The following is a 25,213-nucleotide window of genomic DNA, read 5'->3' as shown; positions in this document are numbered from 1 at the left end:
TGTTTGGTTTTTTTTTTTTTTTTGGTCTTTGTAAGATGCTGCTGTCAGATGGCTGTTTGACTGTTTTCTTCCACTTGGTTCCTGGGAAGGGTTGGAGGCCGGTTCCTCAGGCATCTGTCTCCTGTATTTAACCCTTTTGCCCCCTTCCCAGCCGGATCCGAGATGTCATTCCCAGCCTGTCGTGGCGTGCCCTGAGGGAGCGCTTTGCCTCAGCGCTTACTGTCTCCCTGGGCAGGCGTGTTTTGCTCTGCAAGAGGGACATGTGTCTCAAGAAAAAAATGTCCCTCTCAGATGCCCTGCAAGCAACCGCGTATGGACACGGTGACAGGCTCCCCCCCCCTCCCCGGTTCAGGTAGCCAAGCTTTCCTAGCGACTTTTCTGCTTTGTAATTGGGTTTGTGCACCCACCCCTGTGGCCCTTGGGCAGCTTTGCAGCCGGCGCGGGGTTGCGTTTTCGCACGGGAGATTTTCAGCTGCTGCTTCTGCCAGGACTGAGGAGCTAGGCAGGGCCAGACCTGGATGGGGATGCCGGGGGGAATCCTGCTCTCGGATGCGGACTGCAGCCCCCTCCCCTGTGTCAACGGCCCTGAGCAATGGCAGGGTCCTGCCAGTCTTTTCCTGGGGAAGACGGGGTGGGCAGATGATATACAAGAAGCCCCAGTCTCCGTAGCGTGAACGTGAGCCAAGCCAGCATGGGATAGGTCTTTTCCCTTGGATCCGGAGTGGGATGCTGGGTTTGGCCAAGGTGCAGACCAGCAGTTTTGCTTGCTGCACGGCTCTGGGTTGGGAGGGTTATGGAGAAAAAGCTGAGCTTTTCCAGGAAGGCTACTGGGGCTGGACTTGAGGCGATGTGCACAAGGGAAATTCATATTGGGTATTAGGAAAAACGCTTCCCCCCAAGGGTGGTAAAGGTCTGAGTTCCAGAGAAGCTGTGGGATCTCCATCATCAAGAGATACTCAACCCTGGACCAGATAAGCCCTGAACAACCCAATCTAGTTAGCTCTGCTTTGAGCAGGGATGGGCCAGAAATGTCCGGGATCCCTTTCCCACCTCTGCTACCCAGAGAGGCTATGGAGATGCTGGAGGGGGAAGAGGGCTCACTTCTTGGAATGTGCTAGCTGGCTCAGAGCTCAGATCTGGTCCAGGGCTTGGGAACGGGGTCAGCCGGGCCTGTCTGGGCGCAAGCAAGTTTGCTGTCTATAGAGCAAAGAGTTCTCAAAAGTGTTTGTCCCTTTCCTGAGGCTTGTGACGTGTCTTGCAGCTGGGAGCTGTGGAGTTTCTTCAAGCCAAGGCCTCTTGGTGAGCTAAGATGTGGTTGCGGCTGGCTCTTGGGTCCCTCTATTTTCTCCCTAGACCTGGTGCTTCTTCACATAGTGGGCTTGGCAGCAGGTTATCGCCACCCTGAACCCTTGCTGCCTCCGTGACCCTTCTCCAGATGGCCTGGGGCTGGTGGCATTGCGCACGCTGGGAGGACCTGTTACGGGCAGAAGTCTCGGGATGTGCCTTCTCTCCCCCTTGCAGCTCCACGTCCCTCTTGTCGCTCCTGCCCGTCCTTCCCAGTTTGTACGCAACCCTTTCGAAGCGCGCAAGTGCCGTAGCGCTGCTGCATGCGTGCTCTCCAACTTGCAAGTGACCTCTCACGTGCGTTTGCTGTTGTTTGATGTCCTTTTGTTCCATCTCTCCCATCCATCCCATTCCCGTGGACTTTCCTGCCTGCCGCCCTACGTCTCGGGCAGGACGGCTGCGCGCCGTGGACCGATTCCTGCAGCCAAGTCACTAACGAATGTGTCTTGTCTTGCCTGTGCGTCCCTGTGGTATTCTTTACCTCTAGAGCACGTCTTGCCCCAGAAATATTCCCAGCTGGTTCTGCAACTGCTTCCTTGGGCATTTGTGGATAGATCGTATCGGAGCCTGTCGCTCGATCCTTCTAGCTGGACTAGCGTTCCTACGCTGCAGCATCTCATCTCATCCCTCAGCAGGGCTTACCCACTCCATCCCGCTCACTGGTGCTGTTCCTCGGAGGCTGTCCGGGAAGCGAGGGGCAGGTAAGGGCGGTTGTACGGCATCAGCCGACAGGCCAGCGAGTGACCTCGAGTCTCTGCCCCAGGCGAAGGCCACCTGCGTATCGGACGCAATGAACGATCCCTTGTCCTCCCACCTTGCTGCCCCGTGTTGGACGTGACAGGCAGGGTAGCAGGGTTATTGCTGTGCTCGCTCAAAATGCTCCTGGGTGGGCTGGAGATGGAGCCAGGCACCCTCACTTGTCGGGGAGGACCTAGCCAAGCAGCATCTCTGTGATGCCACGGCTAGAGAATAGAAATTCCAAGGGCTGCTGGAGTGACACCCTTGCTCTGCCAGCTTCGTGCGTGCAGGTATCTCTGTGTACTGGGAGGGAACGACACGGTTGCGGCGGGCTGGTTCTGCGAGCAGTGTCAGGATGGGGTGCTCAGCTTTATCCCAACACATCTTGGGGACTCGAGTGCCTGTTTACCACACAGTCAAGACCTAGTGACTAGAGGGAAGCACCTAAATGGAAAGGCACCAAAGCTAGGACAGACTCTAGACCCAAAGGGTGCAGAAAGGCGGAGGTTGGGATTGCGTATTTTGGGGAGTGATGTCATGAAAAAGTTCTGTATCCTTGGGGATGGGACAGATGTTGGCCAAACTAATTGGAAACAGCAAGCTGAGCAAATAACAGTTCTAGCTAAGTGCAGTGGAGGAGAGCAGAAAATCAGAGCCCCTGCAGGAGAATGAGAGGACTCGGGCTGTTGACAGAGGTAGGATCCAATTGCTTCAGCCCAAATTGAAGGAACATCTTAAAAAAAAAAAAAAAAAAACCAAACCAAAAAAAAAAACTTGGGAAAGGAAGACAACCTGTGGTATCCAAGGCCAGGAAGAACAGCGCGGCTCCATCAGAGCAAAAGTCCACTTAGTGGGCCACCAGCTGCGGCCAAAATCGAACATTTACTGAACAGCCTAAGAGGATAGCAAGCAGGTATGCGCTGTCCCAGCTAACAACTCCCTAAAGCATAAGGACCTTCAAACCAGGCATTTCCAGCAGTCCTTGATGGTTTTTCTTGCCAGAAAGTTATCCAAGTTCCCCTTACACCTGTGCATGCTTTGAGCACCCCGGGGGCAATGAGCGCACAGATCCGCTACGCAGCTTGAAGAAAGCGCTTTTTCGGTTTGCTCTGATTTCATCTGCTGCCCCGTGGCTCTTACGCAGCTGTGTCAGGCACCTGTGGGCAAATTAATGGGCCTTAATTGTCCTAAGCAGCCTCACCTGGGACCTCCCACCCTCTTGAGCTGCATTTAAGCTCAAGCCTCGGGCTTTCAGTTTTGTTTTAAGCAATCTCATAGGTTAATCTGTTTTGGCCATGCCTCCAGCCCTGTCTTTTAGGCGTATATTGTAGCCGTATTATCCAGTCCTGATTTCAGCTGTATTATCTAGTCCTGATTTCAGCCCTATCTCCTGACCAGGTGGATACGGGACCTTGGTTCATCGCTCGTTCTGCGGATGGACCCTGTTACCAACAACTGCCTCTGCTCTGCTCAGGTACTGTGGGACTATACTTGTTAGCGAGGGCATGGAATCACCCTTAAATACTGGCTCGTCACCCCTCGCAGAGGCAGCCCCGCTCATGCTGTTCACTGATGTCACGTATGAGGGGCAGAAGCACCCCTCTGCTGACCAAAAAAAAGCACATTAAGAAAGGCCTTAACCTCGTTTTACGTGTGCAGCAGTACCTCCAATCTAGTTTTTGCTGCTGATAGATGAGGTCTGGCTCTTAAAAAAGAAAAAAAAAAAGAGCATCTACCTGTACTCAGCAGCAGTCAGAAAAGCAGCTGAATTAGCCGTAAGAAGATCAGCAACAGGATAGAAACCATCACAACCCCAGCGTTGAGTGCAGAGGGTGTTTAATAGTTCCCCAGTAGAGATACGGATGAAGAGCTGGAAAAGGATGAGAAAGGGCTCGCTGCAATGGTCTAGAGGAGTATTGTATTGCAAAGGGGACGCGGAGGGCTGGGGTGATGCTATGGGCAGCTGGCACAGGCAGCATCTTGTCTGGAAGGATCCTTGGGGGTAATTGGGTAAGAGGCTTTTACGGCATAGTGTCAAGTGCCGTGCCCACAGCTGTGTCAGAAGAGGGTTAGAAATGTGAATTTTATGACTTGGGGCGGGGGCTGTAAATGAGGACAGCTCTGAAGATGAAATGGGACTGTCAAGTGGCCAAAAACTTGGTTTAAGGTGCTTTCAACTGCCACCGGGTGCTGGTTTGTTAGGGTGTTGCTGGTAACTTGTGTCCTGTGGGTGATGGTGGTCAGGGAACGGGTCTTGGCTCTGCGGCGTGCTTCTGGCTGCCTTGGTGAGAGATGAGCATCCCGGGAAGCTCAGAGGCAGGCTGATCCTCCGACTCGGAAAGCATCCCCAGGATGAGGCTAGGGGAGGGGAAGGATGCCAGCAGAAGGGCTGAGCCAGCCCCAAAACGAGCCGGTTCTCACCTCTTGCCTGTGCAGTCTCTCCTGCAGCCTGGGGAGCGAAAGGCTTCCCCGCGGACCTACAGTCGGAAGGCTCAGGGGAAGGAAGAAAGCGTCTATGGGCGAGAGGAACCCCAATCCCAGTACCTGCGGGCTGGCCCGGCTCCGGCTATCGGATCTACGTACCAGTTGCTCTCAGCCCTAACTGGTGCGTCCAGCCGCGCAGAGGGTCTGGCTGACCCTTCCTCGGCTTGGCGTGACGGGGGCCAAGCCTCCGTCTCACCTGTGCCAGGTATAGTTTGGGTTCAGCTCGAAGGGAGGGTGGCCAGGGCATGTGATGGGGAGGCATGTGAGTCCCAGCAGCCCTGCTGGGAGCTATAAATGGCATGTGTGCTCACTGGAGGAGCACGGCTGGCGGGGAGGAGGGGGGAGGCGGTGGCGGCGAAGCGGGGGGGGGGGGGGGGTGTTTGGTTTTATAGTTACTCCCTTGCTCTCTCGGAGGTCGGCCCCAGAGAGCGGGAGGCAGCCGCGAAGGCCGGCGGCGAGCGCGCGCGTCCTCTGAGCGACGGGGGCCAACGCGCAAAAGGCTTGCGGGAGCTGCAGAACTTTCCCTCCGTGGGGTTCCCAGGAGGCAAACGGGGTCTTGTGGCAGGGCTGGTGTTGGCGGAGGTGAGGTTTTGCCCTGGGTTGCAGCTCCTACCTGTAGGACAGGGTATGGGAGAACCCTTTTCTCAGCCAAGGATGTGGCTCCGTCCGTCCTCGCAGCTTCGAGCTCCGGGGCTGCCTGGTCCCTTTTGCACCCAGTTTCGTCCTGGGAGGTCCCGGTTCACACCTGAGCAGAGGATGTGGGAGCTGCTGAGCAAGGGGGGGACACGACACAGGTCCCAGTCTGTGTAGTGGGGCCATCCCAGCCGTCTCCCCACGGGACAGCCGTACCCACGGATGGCTGTGGTACAGGACTCCGTTCTCTCTGGACTCGAAGGCAGTTGTGGCCCATCCTGGTAAACGGAGACCCCTTTTTCATCCCACCAGCGCTCAGCTGGGGCTCGGGCGATGTGTATTTGGGTCTTATCTTGCCCAGTCCTGTATCCTGAGCACCCCTGTGAGCCCCAGCCCACCCCCCTCAGCGTCCCCGCACCCCCGGGGGGGAAGCGGGCAGCCCCCTGATCCATCCCCGCAGGGTGCACAGCGTGGGTGGACAGTTATCTGGTGGCATCCCCAAGAAGCAGGAGGGTTCGGGGGGGGTTGTGTGTGCGTGGAGCATCCTCCCGGCGGCACCCACGAGGGTGGCTGCGAGGCAAGGCAGGGAGTCTCGGCGAGGACGCGAGTGCCTGCAGCTGGCAGCAGGAGGGCTGGAAGGACGGGTGCCTCAGCCCGGGTTCCTCCGCCGGGCCGCCCGTTAGCGGCGACAACCGCCTTCGGTGCTCCGTCCCGCCCCGTCCGTGCGGCGCGCTGTCCCTTTAAGAGCCTCCCTGCGTGTTTCAACCTGGGAGTGACGCGAGCGCGGTCGGAACGTATGCAAATCAAACGCCAGGGCGTCCACCAATAGGCGCCGCCGTTTGACTCCCCCACCAGCCAATCGAGCGAAACCTCCCGGCGGGGCGCCGGCTCGCCCCATATAAGGAGCGCCTTCGCCATAAAAGGCAACATTGTATCGCTTTATATGGGGGCGGCGCGGCGCGGCGGGGGCGGCGGCGGCGGAGGAGCGGGGCCCTGAACGCGGAGCCGGGGCCATGGCGGGGCCGGCCTGACCCGACCCGACCCGCTCTCGCCGCCGCGATGTTACCGAGCCAAGCCGGGGCCGGGAACGGCACCACCGCTGCCGCCGCCGCTGCTGCTGCCGCCGCCGCCGCCGCGCTGGCCCGCGGCTCGGGTTTGGGCCGGTCACCGGTGCCACAGCGCGGGGCGAACGGTGGTGGGGTGGCGGCGGCGGCGGCGGCGGGGCCGCCCGGGGGCCGCCTGGAGCGGGAAGCGTTGTACAGCGGCAGCGAGGGAGACTCGGAGTCGGCCGAGGAGGAGGAGCTGGGCGGCGAGAGGCGCGGCGTTAAGCGTGGCCTGGCCGAAGCGGCGGCGGCGGGGCCCGCGGCGGGAGCGGCGGCGGCGGCCGCTTACAGCGGTGGTGGCGGCGGCGGAGGCGGCGGTGGGGGTGGCGGGGCGGTGAGCGGTGCCAAACCCGGTAAGAAGACGCGGGGCCGGGTGAAGATCAAGATGGAGTTCATCGACAACAAACTGCGGCGTTACACCACCTTTAGCAAGAGGAAAACCGGCATCATGAAGAAGGTACGGCGGCACCGGGCAGGGAGGGAGGGTGGGCTCCGGTATCGGTGGGTTACCCACCTGTCCGTGGCCGGCGGGAGCCCCGGGGCTGTTCGCCTTCCCGGCCGAGCGGGGCCGTGCCCGGAAACGGCGACGGCTTCCCGGTCCCGCCCGGGGTTGGCGGGGGGGGGGGGGGAGCCGGGCTCGGCCCCCGCTTCTTCCGGGGGGCTTCTCGGGAGCCTCCGGCGGGGCCGGTTATGGCTTGTGGCCGGGACTTGGTGCCCGTGGGGCTCCCGGGCCACCCGGGGTCGCGGTCACGCAGCCCGTGGGAGACACACACGCGGACTCCGAGGGGCGGCGGGGGGGGGGGGGGGGGCCGTCCCAGTGCAGCGTGCAGCTCTCGGCTGGAGCGGAGCGGACCCCCGCTCGGTGCGGGGTGTTACTGGGCTCCACGCCGGTCCCGTGGCCCGGGTGGGCTGCCCTGCCGAGGGTCCAGCCGGGCCTTTAGCCGTAGAAGGGGCCAGCACCGCGTCTCGGTCGATCCGGAACGCTTTCCGCGATTCCTGGCGGCCGGAGCCGTTGTGCAAGGCTAAAATCCAAAAGTTGGGGGATGTTGCGTGCAGTGGGGTGCTGCTGGCTCATCAGCATCCCCCCCCCCCCCCCCCCCCCGTTGCCGCTGGGAGCATCCTCTGAACCGCTGGGCAGTGCTGCATCCCAGCCGAGCCGGGCTTCGCGCGCCCTGGGAAGGTGGGAATGGTTGCGGGATACTGCTGGGTAGGGTGAAGAATGAGGCCGTCCCGTCTATGGCAGCTGGTGCGAGACCACCAAGTATGCCGTGATGGCATGCGAAAAGCGTTTTTCCAAGCCCACGGGTCGATCCTGGGGGATGGTAACCTTATTGTAGGGGTGTCTGGGTGCAGCTGGGCTCAGGACTGGGAAGACTGAGAGGGGAATCCGGGTCCCGACCCGGCTGGGATGTCGGGAAGGGGAAGGAGGGAGCAGAGGTGTGTGGGCTGAGCAGCATCCTCCCACATGGCTCGGCAGAGGTGAGGGGAACAGGCATCCAGATGCTTGGAGAAGCAGGGGTGGGCATTCCGGAATGGGGACAGCCCAGTGTCCCCATGTCCTCGGACTGCTCTCCTGAGGGCATCGCCCTTTTCCTGCCATGCACGTCCCCTAAGGGCATGCTAAAGGAGATGGGAACAGCAGCACGGGGCACATCAACCTGTAGGGAACCGATCTTGAGTTGGTTTTAGAGGCCGCGGCTCCTCTGGGGTGACAGGGAGCCGGAGCTGGTGTGAGCAAAAGGAGGGACGTGCTGGGGACTCTCGTCCCGCGCTCTGTGCGTCCCTTCCATCGGTGACTCCCTGTTCTTCCCTTGCGCTGCTGGCAGGCCTACGAGCTCTCCACGCTGACTGGCACTCAAGTCCTGCTGCTGGTGGCCAGCGAGACGGGCCACGTGTACACGTTTGCCACGCGGAAGCTGCAGCCCATGATCACCAGTGAGACGGGGAAGGCGTTGATCCAGACGTGCCTCAACTCCCCGGACTCGCCGCCGCGCTCGGACCCCACCACTGACCAGCGCATGAGTGCCACGGGCTTTGAGGAGACAGACCTCACCTACCAGGTGTCCGAGTCGGACAGCAGCGGGGAGACCAAGGTAACGTTCCCTGTGCTCAGCTGCACGCCTGGGAGGCACGGGCTCTTCCCGTGGGACTCTGCTGGGAAGCCCTGAACATCCCCAGCCCTCCTGGAATAGCAGCTTGGGAAGCTGAGGGTGGGTCCCCTTTTGCTGCGATTCCAGCAAGCTCGTGTCGTGGCCTCTCGGGGCTGGCTCCTTCTACTTGGCTGGTGGTAGCGGTGATTCGGAGAGGGAGGGAAGTGGGTGGCAGGTGTCCCGGCCTCGGCCTTTGCAGCGGGGGTCCCCACCGGCCCGGCCCACCCCCCCCCCCGGCCGGTTCTCGGCGCCGTTATCTCTCCGCGGGCGTCTCCATGCTCTCGCACTCATTGATAAAAATTTGATTCTGCCTCCATGGCCTTATAAGGCCTGGTTTCCCTCGCCAGAGTCCCTGGCAGGGCCCCTCACATTCCTTATAAGCTGCAGCTGTCTCTTGCTTTGGTGCTGTTTTGGAAGGGGGCAGGGAGGACATGGGGAATGGAAACATTTGGCTGGATGGGCCTTTTCTGCTCCCCGCCTGGTGTCCCTGCAGGCGCCGGCTCTTGCCTGCCCGTGTTACTTGTGGCTTCTCGCCCGGGGTGCTGCAGAGGGCCGGCCCGTGGGTGCTGCGTCAAGCGATGGCCTTTTTCTGCTGGAAGGGCCCTGTCTTGTCCCTGCATCCCCCGGTGCCGTTCCTGGGAGCTGTTGCAAGAAAGCTGGTCCCTGTATCCCTGCCGCTTCCTTTGCAGGCTGATGCTCGGGTCCGCAGGTGCTTGGAGATGGGAGGCAGGGGGAATTTGTGGTGCGAGGCTGGGACGACGTGCTGAGCTGGGGGTTGTGCCACAGTTTCCCGGGCCGGCGTTGGGTGCTGCGAGTTGCTGCAGCTCTGCTGCACCCGCGCTCGTGGCACGGGTGCTGGGCTTGCTGCAAAAGCATCCTTCCAGGTGAACGGTGGCCTTGCGCTAGGAGCCCTCCAGCCGACTGTACGCAAGCCGCAGCAGCATCCTTGCCGTACAGTAGCCACTAAATTTCAGCAGGCAGAACCTGGAGAAGGGTGTTTGAGGTCTCTGCAGTAATCCCAGAGGCAGGGAGCGCGGTCCTGAGACGTGCCCAGCAGCCACGATTCCTCCGCGCCCTCTTCCCCCACGTGCGTGCAGTGCTGCACCGAGCAAAAGCTTACCGCTGCTGAGCCCTGAGAAATACCAGTGGTCCCAGAGATCCCTGCAGGCGGAGGAGCTGTGGTGGGCCAAGGTGTTGCTGGCTGGAGAGCGATGTGCTGGAGCTCAGCAGAGTCCCTGGGAAGGCTTCCCGCTGATGGGATCCCAACAACGGTCCGGGCTGTCCCAGTATGGCGTGACTCCCCCGGGTGCCTCCGATTCCTAGTGTGAGTTGTGCCAGCCCTTTCCAGTAGGCAAAGGAGCCCGTTGTCACCAGCAATTTCTCCCTTGCGCAGCCCGCGTTTGTAAGGACTTGTGGCTCTTGGGCTTCTCCTGGACGGAAGGGCAAGTCCTGTGGGTGTTTTATCATGAGACAAGTTACCTACGCCTGGAATAATTTGGAGGCGCGGGAAGCGCTGTGCATGGCAGCTGGCTTGTCCCTGGCGTGGGGCTTGTCCGCATCATGTCCCTTAAGATTTTTTTTTTTTTCCTGAAAATACTGCTAGGTGGCCCCAAAGGAAGCGTGCTCTTGGGTTGCGGTAGCTCTGCAGAGGGGATCTTCTTAACGCAGCTTCTCTCTGCCCGCTTTCTGATGCAACCCTGCAAGCTCCATCCCATGAGTGGCAATGCTTAGCGTGGGGTGCCTTGTGGCCACAGCCAGAATTTGGCGTGGGGCTGGAGGAGCCCTGCGGCCCTGTCTTCTGCTTGACGTTCCGGTTAAACCCACCCCTGGCCTGCTGAGGGTTCTTGTCACGGCAAGCCCTGGGGCTGGGGACCGTCCCACCCTGACCCTCCCCTTCTGCAGGGCTGGAAGCCTGGTTTGGTGCTCTGGCAGAGGTCAGCCCCATTCGGATAGACCAAGAAGCCCTCTGAGGATGAAGGGAGCCTGTGGGTGGGCCGTGCTAGGTGGCTGGCATCCTTGCTGAGGGATGGGTGGTACACAGGGCTGGGTTACGGGTGCCTCGTTGCAGGAAATTAAGTGCCTGGACTGTCAGGTCCAGCCGCATAGGATGCTCCGAGAGGGTCGAGCAGTTGCTCCCTGGCATTCCCGTGAACTCTGCTTCCTGAACTTCTGTACAGACAAAACCTGCGTGTCTTCAGCTGCTGCAGCAGAGCGGGGAGCAATGCAGCCAGGCTGTTACCTGCAGTCGGCAGCCTGCTGGTGTTCCTTTGCGCTACAGCCAGCAGCAGCTATGAGATCCTCCCGCTGTGCCAAACCCAAACTCCCTGCCATGGAGCTGAGCTCGGGCCGCAGCTGGGACTGGGGCACGCTGTACTCCCAAGAACAGCACCTCTATCCTCACCACGGTACTGTGATGCGCTGACCCGTCTGATTTTTTGCGGGCCCCAAACGACACGGTGCCCTCCTGTAATCTCCCGGGTGCGGTTTTGTGGGAGAGGGGATTTTGGAGGGAGCTCAGGGGCTCTAGATTGGGGTGAGAGCATGGGAGTAGCCCTGATCTGGTCATCTCTCTTTGGGGTGGGAGAAAGGTGGGACTCTCTGCACCATCCGGAGTGCAGAACAGGTGTTGGAGACCAGTTTGGGATTTCCCACGTACCTCCAAGGCCAGTTGTCCTGCAACATCCGCGTAATAACGCTGGCCGGGGGGGAGTCTGGGCCATGCTGAACGGCATTGTCGCGGGCAGCTCCCAGAAGCTGTGGAGTTGGAATCGTTTCTGTCCCCAAGACCCTACTATGGTCCAGGATGGGCATCGACTGGCCTGGGCTGTGCCCTGTGGTCCGCTCACGCTGCCCAGCATTTATCGCGCATGCCACAGCGGCGCGGGTCTGTGTAGACATCTCCCGCCGCTACGCCGCACCTCTCTGCTCTGTGTTGATTCCCCAGGCACCGCAAACTGAAGTTTGCGGTCAGCTGTGGCGGGGAATGGATTTGCAGCTGGATCAGGAAGGGAAAGGCCCTTCGGGGCTGCCGTGCTGGTTCAGGGCTTGTCCGTGGCCCCTTGGATCGTCTCTGCTGAAGGTGACCCGTAACTTGGCCCCTGTTGGAGGCTGGCCTTGGACATGTAGTCTGGGCTTTGCAGGATGCTGGGGGGGACCCCAGGGGCTCTGCGGCGTCCCACACAGGCATGAGGAGAAGGCAACAGGTGTCCAGTGCCAAGGTCTCTCCCAGCTCTCTTTCTGTACTGGGAGTTATTGTTGCAGCCCAAGAGAACCACGGCAAAGACGGGATGAATCCGAGTCTCACCTGTGGCGGAGATGGGGTGTGCGTGGTTGGAGCCTGCTGGCACGGCATCCTTCCCAAGCGTCTCTGCTGTTCCCATCATACTGAGGTTTGCCCTCGTGCTTCTAGGGAGTCCTGGGAATCCCCCTGAGCAGGGTGCTGTGAATTTTTGGGGATGCCTCCTCCAGCCCTGAGAGTACGGAGCGTAGGCGGGGGATGCCAAGTGCCCTGGCTGCTTGGGCGCTCTGTCTCAGGGGTGTACAGCTTTAGGGCTGTGCCTGGGGATGAGTGAGCCTGGCTTTTCCAGCTGGGAACAGGACCCACCCTGCTCCGCTGTGGATGGGGGGGGGGTGGGGAGCTCTGCCCTGTCACCCACGTGGGGAGGGCACCCACAGCCTCGCAGTCCCATGTGGGATGGCAGGAGTTTGTGGTTGAGCTAATGGAAAGTGCCTCCGCTGGGATCCGCTCTGTCATCACGTGCCTCTTCTAATTCGGACTTTGGGGACTGCGGTGCCAAGGCGGAGGGGTGTTGCTCTCCTCCCTCCCCAGGCCCTGAGGCACGGCTGGGTGCCCGGGATTGGCTCCCCCTGTCCAAAATGGGCTGCCTTCCCTTTTTTAGCTGTTCGTTGAGCTGTGAATTCCTCGTTCCTGGCAGCTTGACAAGCTGGGAACAAGGCTTAGCACGTGGGAGAGCTGGGCCCCCCAGCCTGCAGTGGGAGGGGTGGGAGTGTGGCAGCCTTAACTCTTTCCAGGCGTACCGGCGGCTGCGGCGGGACACGGGGACGGCAGGTCCCCTGTGGCATGGTCTCCAGCGGAGCCGTGTATTTGCAGTCCGCTCTTGGCCAGCTGAGCAGGGCAGGAGAGGAGCCGTGGAGACCCTGGGTATCCGTAAAGGGGATTTGGGAGAAGGAGGCGTGTTGGGTGAAGCGTGACTGCCGGGGGTAGCAGGGATCATGCTGGGCTTGGTTGGGTCCGGCAGATCCAAGCCGTGTCCAGCCACACGCCTCGTGGCTGCGGAAACCGGGGTGTTACGTGCCCTGCAGCCTGGCATACGCGTTCCTCCCTCGTTCCCAGACCCAGGAGGCCAGCCTCTCAGGCTAGCGTTGGCCGAGCGCAGGGCCGTTTTCCTCCTGGAGCTCAGCTTCCCTGGTGATGCCGTCCTCGGCTCCGATGCTCCGTGCAGGACCGTGGTGCGTGCTGGCTGTAGCTAACACGCGGGGTCGCTTGGAAGCGTTTGCCTTGTGCCCGTCTCCTGCTAGTGGGCTGGCAAATGGGTGCTTCCCTTGGCCAGGTTCTCCCTTTTGCTCCAGGAGATCTGCGGAGGCATTCCCCAGGGCCTGCCAAAAAGCAGCTGTCAGGGCAGGGTTTGGTGTCCGGGTTTGGCCATACTCGCCTCTCCCTTGCTGCTTTCGGTGTACAGCTGCCTTTAAGAGCCAGTTCTCGGCTTGTTCTTGGCCATGTGTTTCCTGCCATAAGGGAAGTGGTGCGTGTTCCTGACAGGAGACGGTGTGTTTGCCTTTACGTCTCTCCCTGCAAGGACTGCTTTTGCCTGTTGTGGGCCAAAAAGAGGCTGTTCTCTTCTTGGAGGCTACGGGGACTCCTGGGGAGGGGAAGGGTTGCTTCGTCCCCTGGTGTCTTGCAGGGAAGCCTCTGGGGGACCTGTATGGCCCCGGGCTTGTATCCAAGGTTTACGCTGAGCCCTCTCCAGCTCTCCTCACGCTGCGTTATTGGGCACAGTCTCTTCATGTTTGTAAAAGCAACTCCTCTCTGCTACCCTGGCTCTGCTCCGTGTGCTGGCAGCGGGCTATGAGGGTATGGTTTAGCCACGGGGATGCAACCTGCGGAGCCCGGTTCGGCCTCCTGGGCAGATGTTGACCAGATCCAAGGGCTGGTCTGAGTTGTCACAATCTCTCCTTCCCCAGGACGCACTGAAACCAGCGTTCACTGTCACCAACCTGCCGGGGACAACGTCTACCATCCAGACAGCCCCCACCACCTCGACCTCCATGCAGGTCAGCAGTGGCCCGTCATTCCCCATCACGAATTACCTGGCGCCAGTGTCTGCCAGCATCAGCCCCAATGCCGTCACCAGTGCCAACGGGACAGTGCTGAAGACTACTGGAGCCAGTGCAGTGACATCTGGGGGCCTCATGCCGATACCCACTGGCTTCACCCTCATGTCAGGTCAGTGCCTTTAGGAACCGAGGACTGCATCCATCCGTCTCTGCACCCGGAGCGTGTTGCTGCCCTCTCCAGAGGAGAGGAGACCTAGTGGCAGGAGGTAGCGGAGTGGTTGCTGCTGTAGGGTCAACCTGGCTGGGATTCCTTGCTCGAGCCCAGCCAGGCCGGTGGCTGGAGAAGGGCGATGTAGTGAGCGTTTCCTTAGAGTGCTGCTAGCTGGCCCTGCTGCTGGGAAAGGCGTGGTGGCAAGGGAGCTGAGCCGGGACCCCAGGGCAGCACCGAGAAGCCTGGAGGGAGTGAAAAGAGCTGGTGGTGACAAAGCCTTTCTTTCTCCCTCCTTTTGGCAGGTGCTTCCCTTTCTCCGGGGACCCCTACCATTCCTCTCGCTCAGTTACAGCCGCACTCCCTGGCTTTTTCCAGCCAGCAGGGCCAGGTGCTCACGGGTACGGCTGGACAGCTGCAGCAGGCACAACAGACAGTCTTCCGCTTCCCTGCCAGAGCTGGAGGGCAGATTGTGTCGCTGACAGGTCAGCACTCGCTTCTCCTCCGCTTGCTTGAGGTGGGGGGGGATGGAGGCATCTGTGGGGGTCCTGGTCCTGGCCAGAGAGCTGACCCCCAACCGAGGTGGGAGCACAGAGGAGGCAGAGCGCAGGCCACCCTGGCTGTGGCCGCAGGGGAGAGATGGGAAGACAGGGCAGGGAACGCTTGGCGTAGGCAGGAGCAGCATCCTGGGGGATACGGACCGAGGGAAGCAGCGGGTTGTCAGTCTCCTGCCCCAGGGTTTGCCCTGCGGCTAGCAAACGCAGGGGAGACGGGTCCCCGGTGCGGCTGCGCTGAGGCTGAACTGTGCTGCTAGGAGGACCGACGGAAGGAGACCGCAGGGGCTCGGATGCCCGGCGGGTGTTTTTTGAGTGCTGGCGTTTGGCTCTGAGCAGCTGCCCCTGCTTTTGTATTTGGATCTGCAGTCAGTCGCTGAACCACAGTGCAGAGGATAGATGAGGAGAGACCCAGAGCAGAGGAGGGAGCGGTGCTGCTCTGCCGCTTTGTGCGCGTTGTCCTTTGCAGGAGATTTCTCGTCACGCTGAGTCGAGGCTCTCCAAGTGTTGTACCGGGGCTGGACGTGCTCCTGGCTGGAGTTTCAGAGCAGGGCTAGGCTGTCCTTTGAGGGGGCAGCCGTCGTCTGAGGACCAGCGCTGAGAGTGAGGCGGTATTTCTCGTGTCCCGCCTGTTTGCGCACAAGCTGATGAGTCTGATAGCCTGCGTGCTTTCTTGGAGCCCTTATGGCTTCCGTGGGCCCTGGCAGACAGCGTGATCCCACGCAAGGGGACTGGATTTCCCTGGTGGTCTGGAGGAGCAAAGAGAATAATGGAGGTGTGTCTCTGCGGTGTGGTGCGTGGGGAGATGCCCAGTCTGAGTGAGGTGGCTGGTGATTCCTGCTTTCTGGCATCCCTTGCTCTTCCCTCCGGAGACAGGACCTGAGCCTGAGGGCAGCTTTCTGTGCTGAGCTCCATCTCTGGAGCTGAAGAGCTTTGCAACGAGTGGGCTGGGCCGGAGGCTGTGCGGCCATGCCTCCGCAGGTCTGCGACGCACACCTTGTGGCCCAGTGGTCTCTAATCCCTTGACCGATGTCTTGGAGATCACAAGCTGGCTGAGATAGCTGTTCCCCGAGTGCCCTGTGGAGAACGGAGCCGGGCTCCGGAGCGCGAAGGCAGCGGAGCTCAGCTGGCCTGGGCATTCGGGCTCTCCCAGTTCTGCTCGGTGCAGTGAGATGATCCTTGCAGGGTTGGCTGAGGATGGGCAGTGCTGGGGACATGTGCTGGCCCCCTTTTCTCCCAGCATCATCGGTGCTGTGTCTTAGTGGAGCCAGGAACGGTGAGGAGGACTCCAGGCATTCCTGAACCGTGCCTGGGACCTGGAGACGAGCTGCTGTGGCCTTTCCTTTTCTCTCTGGAGCCCTGTAGGCCAGCTAACCCCTCCTTGGTCCCTGCGTGCCAGGAGAGAGCAGGTTTTGGCCTGCTCTTTGGGGCGGGTCCTGGTTTCTGCCACGTGCTGCTTTTTGGCTAGCCTTCCCCGGTGCAGTGCCGGGCCACGCTGCAGAGCTGTATGCTGCCGGAGAAGGACTTGGGGGGGTGGGGGGGCTTTCACGTGGCCCAGAGTGCCTGTATCCCTGCTGAGCCAACAGGCTGATCGGCTCCTCTCTTTCCCCAGGTGGTACCATGGCTCAGCAGGTCCCGGTCCAGGCGATCCAGGTGCACCAGGCACCGCAGCAAACGTCTCCCTCCAGTGACAGCAGCACTGACCTTACCCAGACCTCTTCCAGTGGAACAGGTAATTGGGACGTTACAGTAACCACTGTCTTCCTTCCTAACCGCTGCTGATAACAGCCCACACCGAGAGACCTCACACCCGCTCCCTGCCCAGGATCCTTCTTCAGACCAACTCTATCCCAGCCTTTCTGGCAGCTTCCCAGGTGTATTTATACCTCTTGCCAGTCCATACCGTGCTGTGCTACGTCTAGGTAGATGCTGCTGTGCATAGGGCACCTTACAAGGGATTTCAGAGCCTCTCTAGGTACATCATCTGCTCTTACTTGTGGCATGGAGCTGGGAGCAGCTTGCCCGGTTCTCGGATAGTTTCTTGGTGAGCCAGCGTTGCCCCTAGAGATTTTTACTCTCTGTGTAGAGGACACCTCTGTTGTCAGCAAAATCTGAGTTCAGGTGCCTGGATAGAGTCTGAATCCAGTTCAGCAGCTTTATTAAAGCTTCATTGGGAAACTTGTACCTCAAGTTGAATTCAGTCCTGGGATGTTTGGCTGCCATGCTCTTCTGCCTTCTCATACTCGTGAAAGGAGAGGTTTGAGCTCTCCTGCCTGTTCTTCCAAGAGCTTGGGAGAACAAGATGGGTATCCAAGAGCTTGGGAGAACAAGATGGGTATCTCCACGCACCTGCTGCTTCAGGACCGCATGCCAAGGGTGGCTGAGGGAGGGGTGCTGAGCGGGCTTGTGAGTGTAGCAGACTCCTTTCGTGTGGCTCACATGTAGTCTGTCCTGGTGCCAGTGACCCTCCCGGCAACCATCATGACGTCGTCTGTGCCAACCACTGTGGGTGGCCACATGATGTACCCCAGCCCACATGCGGTGATGTACGCGCCCACATCTGGCCTTGCGGACGGTGGACTTGCAGTCCTCAACGCTTTCTCGCAGGCGCCCTCAGCGATGCAGGTGTCCCACGGCCAGGTCCAGGATCAGGGTAAGACAGCCGTCTGGGTCAGTGCTCCCTTAAGTGCTCTGACACCCTGATTTTTCTCGTCTCGCATGTATTTGTGCTGTGTATTAATTTCGTAGAATTTTCTTCTAAGCAGTCGTAGCGGCTGTACGAAGGCCCGGCAAGGGCGATGATTGGTGCGCGCTTTTAGATCCCGCCGTTCTCCTATGCATAGGATTGCTTGAGCCGTTTGCTGGGGAAAAAGGGGTGAGGGTTGCTGGGATGGGTGGCATATGGGGCAGGCGCAGCAGTGGAGGAAGCTAGGAGATTCTGAAGAGGATGTGTGGTTGCATGAGGGGGCAAAGCAGCACGAAGCCATGCAGGCAAGACTTGGACTGAGGGCTTGCGCCTGCCTCTCCCAGCATTTGGAAAACTAGCGCGTTTGGCTTGCTTCTGGGATGCCTCCATGCATGCAAATAGGCACCTTCATCCTTGCGAAGCTCCGTGGAGCTCAGAGGAAGGACCCGGGGGGGAGCACTGTTTAAGGGACGGTGTCATTTGTGCTTTCTCTCTCTCTCTCTCTGTGGCAGGTGGCGTCCCCCAAGTGTTCCTGACAGCCCCATCAGGCACCGTTCAGATCCCGGTCTCGGCTGTCCAGCTTCACCAGGTAGGCGCAGAACGGTACTTGCGGGTGTTCAGGGGGGTGTCCTTGCTCTGCCCCTGCTTGCGCATCCTTTGTGGGTCTGGGCAGACCTCGGGTAGGGGTGGTCCTCGGGTCTGGGAGAGCTGTCAGTGCCATCCACCCTTGGGTGAGGAAGCCTTGCCCTCCTTGGACAGGTGCCCAGAAAAGACGGTGCCACCCTGGCTGCTGGCACGCACGGTCTCGGGGCGCGCTGTACCCCCCCCCCCAGTGCTTCCTCCTCCCTTTTCTCTCTAGATGGCTGTCATCGGGCAGCAGAGCAGCAGTGGCAGCAGCCTGACGGAGCTGCAGGTGGTCAACTTGGACACCTCGCACAGCGCCAAGAGTGACTGAGAGGCCTCTGCTGCTGGCCTTGCGCTGTCCCCGGCTTGCCACGCCGGTGCCGGGGCTGGCGGCAATTCCTTCTCGTACAGACTGCACCAGTTATTTATTGTTGCCTTTTCACGTTTCCTTCATCCACACATGCACACACACACGCACGCACGCACCCACCCACACACACAGGCATGCGCGTGGGGCTGCAGGACCCACCGGGGTGGAGCGGTGCTGGGGCCGTGCAGGGCTTGGGGGCGTTTGGATGCTGCGATAGCTGTGCTTGTCTCACGCCAGCCAAAGAAACTTGTCTCTTTGAGGGGAAGATTGTTCTGCGCTGTAAATAAATACTGCGGGCCATTCCCAGCGGGAGGCTCTGGCTCCTTCTGGGCGCTCTGAGTCACCTTGCCCATGAGTTTTTTGCTCTGCGTGGGGCTCAGCTCGGACCCAGAGCCGTCCCGCCGGCGCAGCTCGGAGCGGAGCAGGTCGAGGCTGTGCTGCTTGGCCTCAGCAATGTGCCTTTGTCGGGGTGACCGATCCTGGCTGCAGCAACTCACCCTGGGCTCCGGACAGGGGAGAGCCGGCCGGCTTGTACGTGCATCTCCGGTTGGGTCTGCGCGCCCTTCCCTCTGCGGCACGTCGCCCTGTCCTCCTCGTATGCACTACAGCGAGCCTTCTGCCCTCAGTGCCAGGATCTCCAGGAGCACAACGATGCCCCAGAGAGCTCCTGGTGGTGGTGGTGGTGGTGGTGGTGGTGGGCTCTGTGGCCGCCCCAGCCCCACGCTCTCCTCTCAGCTCTCGCACTGCTTGCGGACTCCGTGCACCCAGGGGAACGTGGCCGGGTCTTTCCCACATCCCCCTGCAGCTCCGGCCAGCGCTTTGTTTTTTAAATTTCTGTGTCTGATGCAAGGTGGAGAAACAACTCAAGTGTCAAAGGGAAGAGCCCACAGGGCGCTGAGCTGCCGGGCAGGTGGCAGGCTCTTTTTCTGAGCGCCAGGGTGACCTGCAGGCCATCCTGGGCTGTGGAGGAGCCGCTGTGATGCCTGTGCAAGCTCAGCAAGGCCAGGGGAGAGGGGCTGGAGCGTGCTTGGTCCTGCATGGGAGTTGCTGTGAATGGCTCTGCTACCTAGCCCTGTCCCTGGAGGGAGAGTGAGCGAGAGAAGCTGCTGAATCCTTAGAGGAAGAAGCAGCTACTGTAACTTTTTTTTTTTTTTTTTTTTTTAATTTTTAAGTTAAAGACAAAAGAAGCCTTGGAGAAAAAAGAAAAAAAAAAAAAAAGAAAAAAAAAAAAGAAAATGACTTTATTTTTCTAAGTGTTAAACTCAGTATTTATGTAATTCTTTAAGGAATAAAAGTTTGGCTCCTGTACAGTTTTCATGGGGTTTGTACCAGGGGGATGGGAGAGGGGTGGGTGGGCATGGAGGCAGGAAAGGGGCCTTGCTTTTGAGTTTGTATTGTAACCTTGGACATGTTCCCTCAGCATTAGCGTTTAAGCTGTGCTCTCCACCCACCAGCATGTGCCAGGGATCAAGCTGAACCGAGTGGGATGCTTGTTTCCCGCTTACCTGTACTGAGGACTCCGTACCCGTCATTTTGGGCTTAACGGGCAGAAGGCAAGTGAAGCAGTGGCTGGTCTCTAGAAGTGAAAAACCCATCCCTGAGGAGCAAGGGGCTTGCAGTGTGCCTGGGTGCCAGAGATGGGCTGGGTTTTCTGATGCCCGCCCGGTTCGCCTCTGGTCCTGGGACCTGCGGCCGTTCCGTGTCGCTGCTCTTGGTGTGGAGCAGTGCTACCTGTGACTGCCGAAGGGATACGGCCGTCCCCCACTCCTCCTTGGGTGGCGAGGGGCCAGCGGTGGCTTTATCCCTGCTCGCTGTACGGGTAGCATCTCCTGAACTTCTAGCTGATGATCTTTGGGCTGTAGTTTCCCCCTCTACAGCCATTCCTTAGCGCATGGATGCGGACAGGTCCCCTCCAAGCCGCCCTGCCCTGTGCAAAGTGCTCCCAGAGCGGCGTTTCAGCCCTCTGCCTGAAGCCTGGGAAGGGCTTGGGGGGGTCTGTCTGGTGAGAGAGATTACGTGCTGCCTCCCCTTAGCATCCTTGCTCTAAGAGCGATGCGTATCCCGCGGCTCGGAGCGCGTGGGAGTGCTGTGCCGTGCCCCTTTACTAGGTGTACGAAGGCTGCTCGGTGACGCTTCCAAAACGAGGTTGGGTACCTAGGAGTTCATCCAGGGAGAAGGATGGGGTTGGGGTTTGCATTGTCCTTCGCCCCAGCGCGTCACTGTGGCCTGGCTTTGCTCCGCTTTGCTTGTGCTAGCACTGTGGAGCAGAGCGGTTGGGCTGGGATGGCAGGAATGCCCCTGCTGCTACGGGGTGTCTGACTGCGTCCCCTCCCTGGCTCCCCAAAGGCAACTGCTGGTTAAACGCTAATGGTGTATTTTATTTAAGTGCAGACTTGTAAGAAGACTTGTGTATCAGGGATGAATTGGCATTTATTGTGTGGTGACATTTTTAGTTCATTTTACCGGTTTGAGGGTTGTGTGTGTGTGCGTGTGTGTGTGTGCGCGTGTGTACGCATAAGTGTGTGTGGGATTTCCCCCCCCCCCCCCCCCCCCTCCAGTTTCCAGGGTTGTGTTTCTGGAAGGATGTGGAAGTAATCACAGTACTATGTACAGAGCTTTCTTTTGTATTAAAAAAAATTACTCTTTCAATAAATGTTATCATTTTGTGCACAGATTTGGGATCTTGGCCGTGCTTTGCGGGAGGGGACGACACGCCTTAGGGCCAATGAATGGGGATCGGAGGCAGATTCCTGCGCCAGTTTGTGTACTGCGGAGGGTAGGGGGGCTGTCTGGGCATGATGTGGCAAAGGGGGGCTCTTTGCAAAAATCTCCATCCCCGCTGCCTCCTGCGCAGGTGAGACCTGACCGGCTGGGCTCCTACTCCGGGAGTCCCAGAGCCAGAGCGGGCCTGGGGTGGACAGCAGGTCTGCGAAGTCTGTTTTTTCTGAACGGTCGGGAACGGTGCTGGTGAGCAGGGCGTGGTGTCAAGAGAAATAAAAACCAGGAATGAGGAGGAACGGGGACTTTTGAAGAAGAAAAGAATTGGTCTACTTCATGGGTGTTAACAGGGAGGAGCAGGAGCACTTCAAGGAAGAGTTAAAACAGGGAGGACAAAAAGCCCATGTTGCTTATGGAGTAGTTAAGCGATAACTAAGGCCTAGAAGAGGAATTTTTGCCATTGTAACATCAAAGAAAAGATGATCCCTAGGTCTGGCACCAGGTGGATTATATATTGATAAACTACCACAAACCAAAGGAGGACAGAGATATTTTTTTAGTAGTGACAGGTATTTCCAGAATAGAGAAAAATTTCATATGAAGGTGCTGCTGTTAAGGTAGTGTTAACCTGATACAGAACTCGACAGATAAGTGATGCTGGCCAAGTTCTTGTCATCATAGGAGATGTCATGCAGCTGGCAACCCAGAGCATCCAGACATGGTGGTTGGGGTGTGCAGGACCATCCCCTGGCCTCTGGACAAGAAGAAAGAACAACCCGGGCTTTAAAATAAACCGGTTGAAAGGCAGCAGGCAGAACAGCTTCCTCTGACATTGACAGGCATCTGATCCAAGTCTCAAATGAAAATGAGATTGTTTCCCCTTCCCTCTTCCAAGTCCATTACTTTTGGACACCTGATGTCTTTAAGGATGGAGCTTAACTAACTGTTGTCTTTATGAGGCCCAACACCAAGACTGTTAAATTCCCTGCAGAAAACTGCTATGAGGAGATACGGCAATATTCAAAGTCCAAACTGGAGAGACATTACTTAAAGTCAGGTCAAAGGTCTGTAGGCCCCTAGAAGTCAGGTCAAAGGTCTGTAGGGCCCTAGAAGCCAGGTCAGGGGCACATGAGGGCTCACTAAAGTGCCTAAAGGTAGGAAAGAAACCAAAGGGAGACAGGCTTATTAGTCATCAGTGCTGCTGAGTCAGCAGTATGCCAGCTAAAAATCCAACTCCTAGCCTCTACATAGCATCAGGTCCTGGAGCAGGTAGGTACCAGTATAATGTAAGGAAAGCTTAGCACTGGTAAGAGTCGGTGTGGTGGAAGGACTGCACTATTCCTCACAGTGCGATTTGGAGAAGATAGATCTCAGTGTAGCCAGAGAGGAGAAGATTGTACAGAAAGTGCTTAGGAGCAAAACACAGCTGAAACGGCTCGCTTCCCCATTGGGAAGGGAGCTGCTTCGCTTTTACGGGTTACACCACAGCCAGCCCCACGTTCGGCGTGCCTACACAGATAGGTCTCGTGGTTCAGCACCACAAAACCCTCTCAGGACAAGTAATCCCATGTTACTTGTGCACAGGCATCATGTATGACATATAAAACTCCTAACATGGAGCAAGATACCGCACACATAATCTTTATTTTTAGGATAAATGTCTAAGAATGGCATCAAGACTGTCAGAGCCAAGACATAAACAGGGCATATGAATACCACAGAAAACCTTTCAGTGTCACAAACAAGATGCCTGTGTCCTATCCAGTCGTTTCCATTTATTGTTGGTGACAGTTTTGGCTGTGGGATGTTGCCAGCTGACGTTAGCAGCCAGGCTGCATTGCCCACTGCAGAGCATTATCACCACCTCATGTTTGTGACATTAAACACACGAGCGTTGCGGGTGCAGTACATGCACAAAATAACAGCTGCCAAGAGCAGAGGAAAATAGCAATGGTTGTGTGTGTGGTGTCAGCTTTTATGTAGTCGTGTGGCATTTAGGAAGTTATTTTCCCCTTCATTAGTGCAAATGTACTGCGTTTATCTCTACAGGAGGTGAAGGGCCTTGTAAAGGCAAAGCATGATATAACTAAATACCGGTTCGATCCTCTGAATTTTAACAATGCCTTGGGAGTTAACGGGGAAGGAAAATGACATGTTAATTGAACACACAGAGATTTCAAGAGCATCCACGGGATTCTGGAAAGAGAGCGTCAACAGCATCAGCAGAGGTTACACCTACTGACGGGAGAAATCAAGAGGCTGTCTTGGAAACACAAACATTTACAGTCCACCATTGGTGCCACAGCTTTAGGGGATGGTCTGCACAGACTGATGCAGCACTGCACTGATTTATCCAGCCTATAGTTAATTGCAGTTATGTTGTTTGTATTAATTCCTGATTGCTAGTGTAAAACATGGAAATTGTCTAATCAGTTGCATTGGTACCGAGGGTAGAAATGAAGTTGGGCACGTACATGAAGCTGCTCCAGGACCAAGTTAAGAAAGCAGACTCTCGTCCATTTAGCCTTTGATTTTAACGTTTGTTTGTAATTTAAAACAAATGTCAACAGACCAACAGAAACCTGCACCTACTAGATTGTAGCTAACTGCTTTGAGGCTTCTTGAGGAAGGGAAATATGGGCAAAGGAGAAAAATTTAGTTTTTATGGTGTGGGCATTACAGATCAGCATAACACCAAAGCTGGAAAGGAACTGGGAACAGGCCAAACTCGGGTGCAACTGGCTTCAATTGCCTCTCTAGCAACACTGAAACCCGGGCAGCCTTACAACCCAAAACCTGCCGAGAGCGAGCGCAGTTCTCACTGAAGCGAGCCGAACCAGGCGGACGGAAGGTGGGGTGCGAGCCTGAAATCACCCCAAAACCCCGGACCTGAAAAAGTTGCTGCAGTCATTTTTGGTTAACACCGCATTTGCAATAACGTTAATGCTGACATGATGGGCTTTTAGCCTTCCTTTTGCCTACCCCAGTCTTTAACAGAGTTAATTAATCACCAGAGGAAACCACACCAGCACGGGGTGTAACACCAGCATCTGGAGCTCGCGCAGGTGTCGCCTTCAGCTCCCAACCTCAATTATTTTCTCCTTTCTAGTAAGGCCGAGGGGGATCAGAAGGTATTTTTTCTCATTTTTCTGTCCCTCACTCCTATCCCCGGTGTTCAGACACCACGGGGGGGGGGGGGACACAGAAGCCCTGTCACACACGCTTGGCCCGCGCTACCACAAACAGGCCGCAACTCCCCTCAACGCTCCCGGGAGCCAGCCCCAGGCCGCAGGACCGGCTCTTGTCGATACCGGGAGCTGCGACCCGCGGCCCGGCCTGGTCCCACCCGGTGACACCGATCGAAACGCTCGGGCCCACGGAAGGGACCGGCGCCGTGGGCCGGTAAAACCAGGAGAGCGCATGCGCGGAGAGCGCAGGCGCGCAGCCCGCCCCTCCCGCGAGGTCTTCTAGCCCTCGCCGCCACCCGTAGTGGGCGTGGTTTGCGTGCCCGTGCGTGCCCGGGATGCGGAAGTGGGGATCTGTAGCGGCGGCGGTGGCGGCAGGTGCGGGTCGCGGTGCTGATTCTGGTCCTTTCCCGGTGGTCGTAGGGGCCGGGAACGGGGTCGGGGTGTGAGGGGGAGCCTCCTTTTACCCCGTCTCGGTGGAGATCCGGGGGATGAACCGCCCCCCACTGCGCACCGGGGCCGGGCCCCGTTGTCCCCTGCCCCGCTGCGGGCCGAGCTGTGGCTGCTGGGGCAGGGGTGAGCCGAGAGCCGCGGGGCAGAAGCAGGGCTCGCTGAGGCGTCTGGAACGGCCTGGAAGAAAAACCGTCGTCTTTTCTGCAGCGGCCATTGCTGAGGATAAACCGTTTTTAGCGGCCCCGCTCGTTTCGCTGTGCAGGCAGGCCGCCGGCCTTGCTGTCCCGGGACTGGGATGGGATGGGGTGGGATGCTCTGGGATGCTCTGCTCCGCCTGCCTGTGCACAGGGCCGTGCTTCTGAACCGGGTGCCGTGCTGCTTTACGGACTCGGGACCGGAGGTGGCATGTTCATTTGGCATAATTCTGAAACTTGCCGTAGGGTGTGTATTTAAGCAGTCTAACAATGTAGCTGTGGGTTGTCGTAGGCTCGGTGTGCCTCGTTCGTCGCACGCATTGCAGCTGCTTCTTCAGATGCCCTAAATCCAAATTCTACCCCACCTAGCTACAAATCCTTTTGGGTCCCTTCCGATAGCTCAGCTCTAAAGAGGTTTTTTCATGCTAAATGCCATGATGTGGGGACAGGGTGAAGTTATCAAATGAAACAACG

At 58.4% G+C, this 25,213-nt stretch overlaps 2 protein-coding genes and 1 long non-coding RNA gene across 6 annotated transcripts in view; all 3 read left to right on the top strand.

The window, feature by feature from the left end:
* Positions 1–6,133: 6,133 nt before the first annotated feature.
* SRF (serum response factor) lies at positions 6,134–20,861 on the top strand. 3 transcript variants are annotated; one of them, XM_052806211.1, is made up of 7 exons: positions 6,134–6,759; positions 8,129–8,395; positions 13,655–13,916; positions 14,261–14,440; positions 16,122–16,241; positions 17,708–17,784; positions 18,055–20,861. In XM_052806211.1, the coding sequence occupies exons 1-7, from the start codon at positions 6,259–6,261 to the stop codon at positions 18,148–18,150; spliced, it is 1,503 nt and encodes a 500-aa protein (XP_052662171.1). In that variant the 5' UTR covers positions 6,134–6,258; the 3' UTR covers positions 18,151–20,861. The 3 variants fall into 3 exon arrangements, with proteins under 3 accessions (XP_052662171.1, XP_052662172.1, XP_052662170.1); XM_052806210.1 differs by lacking the exon at positions 14,261–14,440 and adding an exon at positions 16,971–17,162 and having other exon boundaries at positions 6,148–6,759; XM_052806212.1 differs by lacking the exon at positions 14,261–14,440.
* A 921-nt stretch (positions 20,862–21,782) lies between these two features.
* Positions 21,783–23,922, top strand: LOC128150333 (uncharacterized). The gene is made up of 3 exons (XR_008238027.1): positions 21,783–21,994; positions 22,025–22,051; positions 23,735–23,922. It is a non-coding gene; the product is annotated as an uncharacterized LOC128150333 (long non-coding RNA).
* A 486-nt stretch (positions 23,923–24,408) lies between these two features.
* Positions 24,409–25,213, top strand: part of LOC128149891 (cullin-9-like) — a 36,131-nt gene continuing 35,326 nt past the window's right edge. The window contains exon 1 of one of the 2 annotated variants that reach the window (XM_052805438.1): positions 24,409–24,470. The gene's annotated coding sequence lies outside the window, so the exon portion shown is untranslated. The remainder of the gene's footprint in view (positions 24,471–25,213) is intronic. The other variant, XR_008237888.1, reaches the window with a different exon arrangement.

The sequence above is a fragment of the Harpia harpyja genome, chromosome 13, assembly GCF_026419915.1.
Source record: "Harpia harpyja isolate bHarHar1 chromosome 13, bHarHar1 primary haplotype, whole genome shotgun sequence".
NCBI classification, from domain to species: Eukaryota; Metazoa; Chordata; class Aves; order Accipitriformes; family Accipitridae; genus Harpia; species Harpia harpyja.
Note: the sequence above shows the minus strand (reverse complement) of the source record. Positions and strands in the feature narration are given on the sequence as shown.